Genomic DNA, 12,269 nt, shown 5'->3' with positions numbered 1-12,269 from the left:
GTAGCACCACGTAGCACTCACTTCTGTCATATGCTTTGAGAGACTAGTTAAGTATAATATCCCCTCCACCCTACCTGTCACCCTAGACCCACTTCAGTTTGCATATCGCCCCAATAGATCCACAGACGATGCAATCACCATCGCACAGCAAACTGCCCTATCCCATCTGGACAAGAGGAATACCTACATAAGAATGCTGTTCATTGACTGTAGCTCAGCCTTCGACACCATAGTACCCTCAAAGCTCCACATTAAGCTTGGGACCCTGGATCTGTGCAACCCTCCCTGTGCAACTGGGTCCTGGTCTTCCTGACGGGCCGCACCCAGGTGGTGAAGGTAGGAAACAACACCTCCACTTCACTGATCCTCAACACAGGGGCCCCACAAGGGTGAGTGCTCAGCCCCCTCCTGTACTCCCTGTCTACCCATGACTGTGCAGCTCAATCATCAGGTTTCCGACGACACAACAGTAGTGGGCCTGATTACCAACAATGACGAGATGGCCTACAGGGAGGAGGTGAGGGCCCTGGTGGAGTGGTGCCATGAAAATAGCAGATTTGTATTTGTGGTCTTGCGACTGGACCTTTTTTGGAACACAATATTTTTGTCTTACTGAGATTTTTTGCCAGGGCCCAAGTCTGACAATCTGTACAGAAGATCTAGGTGCTTGGGGAAAGAAGAACCAGAACATTAGCAAACAGTAGACTGTTCTACTGATTCTAGTTGGATGAGGCCAGGTGCTGCAGACTGTTCTAGTTCTCAAGCTGCATCCCTGTTCCACCCCACGACCCTTGGAAAGAAATGTGTGTTTGTGTACATGGATTTTATAATGTTGTACGTTTTTTCCCAACACCACTTTCCATCAATTTATATAGCAGACCCTTCATGCCAAATTGATTCAACAAAGCATGAGAAGACTTTTCCTTTGTTTTGGTTTGTTTGTTTGTCAATTAGGGTGTGCAGGGTGAATACATGGTCTGTCGTATGGTAATTTGGTAACAAGCCAATTTGATGTTTGCTCAGTACATTGCTTTTCATGAGGAAATATACAAGTCTCTCTCTCTTCCATCTCTCTGCTCTGTCTCTTTCCTCCATCTCTCTCTCCTCCATCTGTCTCTCCTCCATCTCTCTCCTTCCTCTCTCTCTCTCCTTCCTCCATCTCTCTCTGTTCTCTGTTCGAACATGGATATGCTGGGGGTTAGGGATGCTGTAAGCTTCTTTCACCTTGGATAAAGTATTAAAACATGTTAATTCTTTAGTTCAGCAGCCGGACCCTAACCAGCCCAAGGCGGAGGGGAACCAGATGTCCCCTCTAGCAGGCGAGCCTCTGGGTGTAGTGACCAACTGGCCTCCCTCCCTGCTGGCCTCCCTCCAGCGCTGGGGCATCACCCAGCCCAGGAGCCCCTGTCTCACTGCCCTGGACAACGCTGGTAAACCAGTGTACACTCTTACCTACGGCAAGCTGTGGACACGCAGCCAGAAACTGGCCTTCACGCTTCTGAACAAACTGAGCACTAGGAACGAGCCACTACTGCTGCCGGGAGATAGAGTGAGTGGTCTTTTTCTCTCCTATAGATGTCGAAGCAGCTTCTGTCTGTTTTAAAGCCAATCCTTTAGCCAGTATGTCACTGTGTCAAAGCAGCTATTGACAGTTTAGGTCGCATTAGTTGTATCTTCACAGTGGTTGTGTGTTCCTATAGACAGATGGTGACAATATGTACCCTATAGGTTGATGTTGACAGTATGTGTACTATAGGTTGATGTTGACAGTATGTGTACTATAGGTTGATGGTGACAGTATGTACCCTATAGGTTGATGGTGACAGTATGTACCCTATAGGTTGATGGTGACAGTATGTACCCTATAGGTTGATGGTGACAGTATGTACCCTATAGGTTGATGGTGACAGTATGTACCCTATAGGTTGATGGTGACAGATGGGAACAGTATGTACCCTATAGGTTGATGGTGACATTATGTACCCTAAAGGTTGATGGTGACATTATGTACCCTAAAGGTTGATGGTGACCGTATGTGTCCTATAGGTTGATGTTGACAGATATGTACCCTATAGGTTGATGGGGACAGTATGTACCCTATAGGTTGATGGGGACAGTATGTACCCTATAGGTTGATGGGGACAGTATGTACCCTAAAGGTTGATGGTGGCAGTATGTGTCCTACAGGTTGATGTTGACAGATGGGGACAGCATGTACCCTATAGGTTGATGGTGACAGTATGTGTCCTATAGGTTGATGTTGACAGTAGGTGTACTATAGGTTGATGGTGACAGTATGTGTCCTATAGGTTGATGGTGACAGTATGTGTCCTATAGGTTGATGGTGACAGTATGTACCCTATAGGTTGATGGTGACAGTATGTACCCTATAGGTTGATGGTGACAGTATGTACCCTATAGGTTGATGGTGACAGTATGTACCCTATAGGTTGATGGTGACAGTATGTACCCTATAGGTTGATGGTGACAGTATGTGTCCTATAGGTTGATGGTGACAGTATGTGTCCTATAGGTTGATGGTGACAGTATGTGTCCTATAGGTTGATGGTGACAGTATGTGTCCTATAGGTTGATGGTGACAGTATGTGTACTATAGGTTGATGCTGACAGTATGTACCCTATAGGTTGATGGTGACAGTATGTGTACTATAGGTTGATGGTGACAGTATGTACCCTATAGGTTGATGGTGACAGTATGTACCCTATAGGTTGATGGTGACAGTATGTGTACTATAGGTTGATGGTGACAGTATGTGTACTATAGGTTGATGGTGACAGTATGTGTCCTATAGGTTGACGGTGACAGTATGTGTCCTAAAGACAGATGGTGACAGTATGTATCCTATAGACAGATGGTGACAGTATGTATCCTATAGACAGATGGTGACAGTATGTGTCCTATAGGTTGATGGTGACAGTACGTATCCTATAGACAGATGGTGACAGTATGTGTCCTATAGACAGATGGTGACAGTATGTGTCCTATAGGTTGAAGGGGACAGATGGTGACAGTATGTGTCCTATAGACAGATGGTAACAGTATGTACCCTATAGGTTGATTTTGACAGTATGTCTGTGTTTTCTTTAGGTTGCTCTAGTGTTCCCCAACAGTGACCCTGTGATGTTTATGGTGGCGTTCTATGGATGTCTGCTGGCAGAGCTGATCCCTGTGCCCATTGAGGTACCCCTCACCAGGAAGGTAAGGACAGGACAGGGGAGGGGACATGGACTAGGTTTGTGGTGCCTACCTGCTCTCTGAAGGCATAGGAAACATGTTTACATTGCCAAAGCAAGTGAAATGCTGTATCTAATAAACAATGACACATTTACGTTACACTCACAACAGTTCCAAAATAATAGAGACATTTTCAATGTTAGTTTGTCTGTTTACAGGGCATTCGGAAAGTATTCAGACCCCTTTCCTTGTTCTACATTTTGTTATGTTACAGCTTTATTCTAAAATGGATTTAAAAAATGTTCCTCATCAATCTGGAAACAATACCCCATAATGACAAGGCGAAAACATGTTTTTAGAAGTGTTTGCTAATTTATAAAGAATAGAAAACTGAAATACCTTATTTACATAAGTATTCAGACCCTTTGCTATGAGACTTAAAATTGAGCTCAGGTGCATCCTGTTTCCATTGATCATCCTTGAGATGTTTCTACAACTTGATTGGAGTCCACCTGTGGTAAATTCAATTGCTTGGACATGATTTCAAAAGGCACACACCTGTATATATAAGGTCCCACAGTTGACAGTGCATGTCAGAGCAAAAACCAAGCCAAGAGGTCAAAGGAATTCTCCGTAGAGCTCAGAGACAAGATTGTGTCGAGACACAGATTTGGGGAAGGATACCAAAAAATGTCTGCATCATTGAAGGCCCCCAAGGACACATTGGCCTCAATCGTTCGTAAATGGGAGAAGTTTGGAACCACCAAGGCTCTTCCTAGATTTGGCCGCCCAGCCAAACTGAGCAATTGGGGGAGAAGGGCCTTGGTCAGGGGAGGTCAGGTAAGGATGGTCACTCTAACAGAGCTCCGGAGTTCCTCTGTGGTGATGGGAGAACTTTGCAGAAGGACAACCATCTCTGCAGCACTCCATAAATCAGGCCTTTATGATAGAGTGGCCAGACGGATACCACTCCTCAGTAAAAGGCATATGACAGCCTGCTTGGAGTTTGCCAAAAGGCACCTAAAGAACCCTCAGACAAGGAGAAACAAGATTCTCTTTAAATCACTCGACGAAACCTGGCACCATCCCTACGGTGAAACATGTTGGTGACAGCATCATGCTGTGGGGATGTTTTTCAGCGGCAGGGACTAGGAGACTAGTCAGGATCGAGGGAAAGATGAACGGAGCAAAGAACAGAGATCCTTGATGAAAACCTGCTCCAGAACGCTCAGGACCTCAGAATGGGTCAAAGGTTCACCTTCCAACAGGACAACGACCCTAAGCACACAGCCAAGACAACAGTCAGGAATGGCTTCGGGAAACATCTCAATGTCCTTGAGTGGCCCAGCCAGATCCCAGACTTGAACCCGATCGAACATCTCTGGAGAGCCTTGAAAATAACTGTGCAGCAACGCTCCCCATCCAACCTGCAAAGAAGAATGGGAGAAACTCCCCAAATTCAGGTGTGCCAAGCTTGTAGCGTCATACCCAAGAAGTCTCAAAACTGTAATTGCTGCCAAAGGTGTTTCAACAAAGTACTGAGTAAAGGGTCTGAATACTTATGTAAATGTGACATTTCAGTTAGTTACATTTTATTAATTTGCAAACATTTCTAAAAACATGTTTTTGCTTTGTCATTATGAGGTATTGTGTGTAGACTGATGGGGGGAAACGATTTAATCATTTGTCGAATAAGGCTGTAACGTAAACATTTTTGGTGAAAAGTCAAGGGGTCTGAATACTTTATGAACACTGTATTTTAAATGAATTTGGAAATGCAGCTGGCCAGTTGTTTGAACATGCAGCTGGCCAGTTGTTTGGACATGCAGCTGGCCAGTTGTTTGGACATGCAGCTGGCCAGTTGTTTGGACATGCAGCTGGCCAGTTGTTTGGACATGCAGCTGGCCAGTTGTTTGGACATGCAGCTGGCCAGTTGTTTGGACATGCAGCTGGCCAGTTGTTTGGACATGCAGCTGGCCAGTTGTTTGGACATGCAGCTGGCCAGTTGTTTGGACATGCAGCTGGCCAGTTGTTTGGACATGCAGCTGGCCAGTTCTTTGGAAATCAGTTGGAATAAGTACAGAAGCCTAGGTAGTACAGTCATCTTGACAGAATGAATGCGACATGCTAATGAAATGAGAAGAGAATCCTTCTTAGCACGAGTGTTTTTTAAAGTTATGTTTAAACAGAGCCTTAAATGAGCATGTGACCTTTATATAAAGACCTGATGCGAAACCTTAAACGGGAAACCTTCTGCTGACTGGTTAACTTCTTTGGGATAGAGGGCAGCATTTTCATTTTTGGATTAATAGCGTGCCCAGACTGAACTGCCTCCTACTCAGTGCCAGTTGCAATTATATGCATATTATTATTAGTATTGGATAGAAAACAATCTGAAGTTTCTTAAACTGTTTGAATGATGTCTGTGAGTATAACAGAACTCATGTGGTGACTGGTTAATGGGGAGGAGCACACTTTTTGTCAGGTTTAACTTATTACCAGAACATTTCCCAAAACCTTGTAGCATGTCCAGGAGATAGGGAGTAGACTCCGCAGGGTTAGAGATAGGGAGTAGACTTCGCAGGGTTAGAAATGGGGAGTAGACTCCGCAGGGTTAGAGATGGGGAGTAGACTCCGCGGGGTTAGAGATGGGGAGTAGACTCCGCGGGGTTAGAGATGGGGAGTAGACTCCGCGGGGTTAGAGATGGGGAGTAGACTCCGCGGGGTTAGAGAGGGGGTAAAGGAGACTCCGCTGGGTTAGAGAGGGGGTAAAGGAGACTCCACGGGGTTAGAGAGGGGGTATAGGAGACTCCACACGGTTAGAGAGGGGGTATAGACGACTCCAACACCATCAATACGTTTTCCGATGATCCAACAGTGGTAGGCCTGATCACCGACAACAAGGACACAGCCTATCGGGAGGAGGTCAGCGACCTTGCCATGTTGACCAGCATAACAACCTTTCTCTGAACGTGATCAAGACAAAGGAGACAGGAGCTGCTCCGCCGTGGATCAGACAAGGAGCTCCCCATCCTGCGCCACGGATCAGACAAGGAGCTCCTCCTCCTCCTCCGTGGATCAGACAAGGAGCTCCTCCTCCTCCTCCTCCGCGGATCAGACAAGGAGCTCCTCCTCCTCCTCCTCCTCCTCCTCCGCGGATCAGACAAGGAGCTCCTCCTCCTCCTCCTCCGCGGATCAGACAAGGAGCTCCTCCTCCTCCGCCGCGGATCAGACAAGGAGCTCCTCCGCCGCGGATCAGACAAGGAGCTCCTCCTCCTCCGTGGATCAGACAAGGAGCTCCTCCTCCTCCGTGGATCAGACAAGGAGCTCCTCCCCTTCCGCCGTGGATCAGACAAGGAGCTCCTCCTCCTCCGTGGATCAGACAAGGAGCTCCTCCTCCTCCGTGGATCAGACAAGGAGTTCCTCCTCCTCCGCCGTGTATCAGACAAGGAGCTCCTCCGCCGTGTATCAGACAAGGAGCTCCTCCTCCTCTGCCGTGTATCAGACAAGGAGTTCCTCCTCCTCTGCTGTGGATCAGACAAGGAGCTCCTCCTCCTCTGCCGTGGATCAGACAAGGAGCTCCTCCTCCTCCGCCGTGGATCAGACAAGGAGCTCCTCCTCCTCCACTGTGGATCAGACAAGGAGCTCCTCCATGGACCAGAATCATTTTCGTATTCTAAAAATGAGTAACGTTAATGCACAATCATCTCCTCACACTATCAAATAATGAGAGTTGAGGTCAGGAAGTGTTGCAATCAAGTCTTAGAAACATGGAGCTTCATCCCAATTAGGACCATGGAGGTTAGCCAGAACATCCTGTGTGTTAAACAATTTCCCCATAACATGTCTGCCAGTTAGTATCTGAAATAACTTGGGAGGAAACAAACAGGGTGCCTTTTCTGAACTAAAGAGAAGATGGCTGCCCCCTAAGGCCTTAACACCAATGTTGAATGGACATTTTTTGTCGACCCATCTTCTCCTTAGTTTTAGCACGGACCGGAGATGGGTCTCTTGGGGGAAAAAAACAAATTCCGTTCTTAAAGACTTAAGATGAGCATACATTCGACTATGCTTGACCACGTGGTTAATTCCTTTTAAGTTCCAACTGATATAGCTAGTGGAGCCTGGAGTACGTGATTTAGGCATAGTCATTAGAAATTAATAAGGTCACATAGTCATTAGAAATGAATGGAAGTAAGGTCACATGGCCAGTGTGTTGAAAGGTCAGAGTAATAAGATACAAAGAAAATACCTTATTACCTTGGACCCCAATGCTGGCCTTCCCCCTGTTGGAAGGCTGCATGTTCCTCTCCTACACTAAATAAAATACTACCATGTTAAGCCTAACCTCAGTAGAGTCTATCCAGGGCCAACATTTTTTATATATTTTATTTATTTCACCTTTATTTAACCAGGTAGGCCAGTTGAGAACAGGTTTTCATTTACAACTGCGACCTGGGCAAGATAAAGCAAAGCAATGTGACACAAACAACAACACAGAGTTACACATAAACAAACGTACAGACTATAACACAATAGAAAAACATACAGTTGAAGTCGGAAGTTTACATACACTTAGGTTGGAGTCATTAAAACTCATTTTTCAACCACTCCACAAGTTTCTTGTTAACAAACTATAGTTTTGGCAAGTCGGTTAGGACATCTACTTTGTGCATGACACAAGTCATTTTTCGAACAATTTTTTACAGACAGATTATTACACGTATAATTCACTTTATCACAATTCCAGTGGGTCAGAAGTTTACATACACTAAGTTGACTGTGCCTTTAAACAGCTTGGAAAATTCCAGAAAAATATGTCATGGCTTTAGAAGCTTCTGTTAGGCTAATTGACATAATTTGAGTCAATTGGAGGTGTACCTGTGGATGTATTTCAAGGCTTACCTTTAAACTCAGTGCCTCTTTGCTTGGCATCATGGGAAAATAAAAAGAAATCAGCCAAGACGTCAGAAAATAAATTGTATTTAGTCTGGTTCATCCTTGGGAGCAATTTCCAAATGCCTGAAGGTATCACGTTCATCTGTACAAACAATAGTATGCCAGTATAAACACCATGGGACCACGCAGCCGTCATACCCCTCAGGAAGGAGACGCGTTCTGTCTCACGTTCTGTCTCCTAGAGAACGAGAAAAGTGCAAATCAATCCATGAACAACAGGAAAGGACCTTGTGAAGATGCTTTAGGAAATGGGTACAAAAGTATCTATATCCACAGTAAAACAAGTCCTATATCAACATAACCTGAAAGGCTGCACAGCAAGGAAGATGCCACTGCTCCAAAACCAACATAAAAAAGCCAGACTAGGGTTTGAAACTGCACATGGGGACAAAGATCATACTTTTTGGAGAAACGTCCTCTGGTCTGATGAAACAAAAATAGAACTGTTTGACCATATTGACCATTGTTATGTTTGGAGGAAAAAGGGGGATGCTTGCAAGCAGACGAACACGATCCCAACCGTGAAGCACGGGGGTGGCAACATCATATTGTGGGGGTGCTTTGCTGCAAGAGGGACTGGTGCACTTAACAAAATAGACGGCATCATGAGGTAGGAATATTATGTGGATATATTGTAGCAACATCTCAAGACATCAGTCAGGAAGTTCAAGCTTGGTCGCAAATGGGTCTTCCAAATGGATAATGACCCCAAGTATACTTCCAAAGTTGTGGAAAAATGGGTTAAGGACAACAGTCGAGGTATTGGAGTGGCCATCACAAAGCCCTGACCTCAATCCTATAGAAATTTGTGGGCAGAACTGAAAAAGTGTGTGCGAGCAAGGAGGCCTACAAACCTGACTCAGTTACACTAGCTCTGTCAGGAGGAATGGGCCAACATTCACCCAACTTATTGTGGGAAGCTTGTGGAAGGCTACCTGAAATGTTTGACCCAAGTTAAACAATTTAAAGGCAATGCTACCAAATACTAATTGAGTGTATTTAAACTTCTGACCCACTGGGAATGTGATGAAAGAAATGAAAGCTGAAATAAATCATTCTCTCTACTATTATTGTGACATTTCACATTCTTAAAATCAAGTGGTGATCCTAACTGACGTAAGACTGAATTTTTACTATAATTAAATGTCAGGAATTGTGAAAAACTGAGTTTAAATGTTTCAAACAGACCACCATAGTCCCTGTGCCCAAGAAAGCGAAGGTAACTTGCCTAAATGATTACCGCCCCATAGCACTCACGTCGGTAGCCATTAAGTGCTTTGAAAGGCTGGGCATGGCTCACATCAACACCATCATGAAATTCTAGACCCACTCCAATTTGCATACCGCACCAACAGATCCACAGATGACGCAATCTCAATCGCACTGCTTACTGCCCTTTCCCACCTGGACAAAAGGAACAACTATGTGAGATTGCTATTAATTGACTACAGCTCAGCGTTCAACACCATAGTGCCCACAAAGCTCATAAATAAGCTAAGGACCCTGGGACTAAACACCTCTCCCTCTGCAACTGGATCCTGGACTTCTGGATGGGCCGCCCCCAAGTGCTGAGGGTAGGTAACACATCCGCCACTCTGATCCTCAACACTGGGGCCCCTCAGGGGTGCGTGCTTTGTCCCGTCCGTCCTGTACTTCCTGTTCATCCACGACTACGTGGCCAAGCACGATTCCAACACCAAGTTCGCTGACGGCAACAGTGGTAGGCCTGATCACCAACAACGATGAGACAGCTTATAGGGAGGAGGTCACACTGCCAGGACAACAACAACCTCTATGTGAGCAAGACAAAGGAGCTAATTGTGGACTACAGGAAAAGGCGGGCCTAACTGGCCCCAATTAACATCGACGGGGCTGTAGTGGAGCAGGTTGAGAGTTTCATGTTCCTTGGTGTCCACATCACCAACAAACTGTCATGGTCCAAACACACCAAGACAGTCATGAAGAGAGCACGACAAAGCTTATTCCCCCTCAGGAGACTGAAAAGATTTGTCATGGGTCCCCAGATCCTCAAAGATCTACAGCTGCACCATCGAGAGCATCCTGACTGGTTGCATCACGCCTAATATGGCAACTGCTCGGCATTTGACCGTAAGGTGCTACAGAGGGTAGAGCGTACGGCCCAGTACATCACTGTGGCCAAGCTTCCTGCCATCCAGGACCTATATACTAGGTGATGTCAGAGGAAAGCCCTAAAAATTGTCAGACTCCCGTCATCCAAGTCATAGACTGTTCTCCCTACTACCTCACGGCAAGCGGTACTAGGACCAAAAGGCTCCTTAACAGCTTCAACAGCTAGCTATAAGACTGCTGAACAATTTATCAAATGTTGCTACTTGCTGTTTATTATCTATACAGACTAACCTGTACCCGCACATTGACTCTGTACCGGTACCCCCTGTATATAGCCTCCACATTGACTCTGTACCGTAATACCCTGTATATAGCCTCCACATTGACTCTGTACCGGTACCCCCTGTATATAGCATCCACACGGACTCTGTACCGGTACTCCCTGTATACAGCCTCCACATTGCCTCTGTACCGGTACCCCCTGTATATAGTCTCCACATTGACTCTGTACCGGTACCCCCTGTATATAGCCTCCACACTGACTCTGTACCGGTACTCCCTGTGTATAGCCTCCACATTGACTCTGTACCGGTACTCCCTGTGTATAGCCTCCACATTGACTCTGTACCGGTACCCCCTGTATATAGCCTCTACATTGACTCTGTACCGGTACCCGCTGTATATAGCCTCCACATTGACTCTGTACCGGTACCCCCTGTGTATAGCCTCCACATTGACTCTGTACCGGTACCCCCTGTATATAGCCTCCACACTGACTCTGTACCGGTACCCCCTGTATATAGCCTCCACACTGACTCTGTACCGGTACCCCCTGTATATAGCCTCCACATTGACTCTGTACCGGTACCCCCTGTATATAGCCTCCACATTGACTCTGTTCCGGTACCCCCTGTAATATAGCCTCCACATTGACTCTGTACCGGTACCCCCTGTATATAGCCTCCACACCGGAACCCACTGTATATAGTCTCCACATTGACTCTGTACCGGTACCCCCTGTATATAGCCTCCACATTGACTCTGTACCGGTACTCCCTGTATATAGCCTCCACATTGACTCTGTACCGGTACCCCCTGTATATAGCCTCCACATTGACTCTGTACCGGTACCCGCTGTATATAGCCTCCACATTGACTCTGTACCGGTACCCCCTGTGTATAGCCTCCACATTGACTCTGTACCGGTACCCCCTGTATATAGCCTCCACACTGACTCTGTACCGGTACCCCCTGTATATAGCCTCCACACTGACTCTGTACCGGTACCCCCTGTATATAGCCTCCACATTGACTCTGTACCGGTACCCCCTGTATATAGCCTCCACATTGACTCTGTTCCGGTACCCCCTGTAATATAGCCTCCACATTGACTCTGTACCGGTACCCCCTGTATATAGCCTCCACACCGGAACCCACTGTATATAGTCTCCACATTGACTCTGTACCGGTACCCCCTGTATATAGCCTCCACATTGACTCTGTACCGGTACTCCCTGTATATAGCCTCCACATTGACTCTGTACCGGTACCCCCTGTATATAGCCTCCACACTGACTCTGTACCGGTACTCCCTGTATATAGCCTCCACACTGACTCTGTACCGGTACCCCCTGTATATAGCCTCCACATTGACTCTGTACCGGTACCCACTGTATATAGTCTCCACATTGACTCTGTACTGGTACCCCCTGTATATAGCCTCCACATTGACTCTGTTCCGGTACCCCCTGTAATATAGCCTCCACATTGACTCTGTACCGGTACCCCCTGTATATAGCCTCCACACTGACTCTGTACCGGTACCCCCTGTATATAGCCTCCACACTGACTCTGTACCGGTACCCCCTGTATATAGCCTCCACACCGGTACCCACTGTATATAGTCTCCACATTGACTCTGTACCGGTACCCCCTGTATATAGCCTCCACACTGACTCTGTACCGGTACCCCCTGTATATAGCATCCACACGGACTCTGTACCGGTACTCCCTGTATATAGCC

At 46.4% G+C, this 12,269-nt stretch overlaps 1 protein-coding gene across 12 annotated transcripts in view; it reads left to right on the top strand.

Moving 5' to 3' along the window:
* Positions 1-12,269, top strand: part of dip2a (DIP2 acetate--CoA ligase A) — a 200,069-nt gene that overhangs the window by 107,928 nt on the left and 79,872 nt on the right. For 11 of the 12 annotated variants that reach the window (XM_090216476.1, XM_090216474.1, XM_090216475.1 and 8 more), the window contains 2 exons: positions 1,260-1,549; positions 3,110-3,220. In XM_090216476.1, the coding sequence (XP_090072602.1) occupies positions 1,260-1,549; positions 3,110-3,220 (401 nt within the window). Of the gene's footprint in view, positions 1-1,259; positions 1,550-3,109; positions 3,221-12,269 lie in introns of those variants that run through there. The other variant, XM_090216483.1, reaches the window with a different exon arrangement.

The sequence above is a fragment of the Oncorhynchus mykiss genome, chromosome 22, assembly GCF_057628025.1.
Source record: "Oncorhynchus mykiss isolate SJ-2025 chromosome 22, ASM5762802v1, whole genome shotgun sequence".
Classification (NCBI taxonomy): Eukaryota; Metazoa; Chordata; class Actinopteri; order Salmoniformes; family Salmonidae; genus Oncorhynchus; species Oncorhynchus mykiss.
Note: the sequence above shows the minus strand (reverse complement) of the source record. Positions and strands in the feature narration are given on the sequence as shown.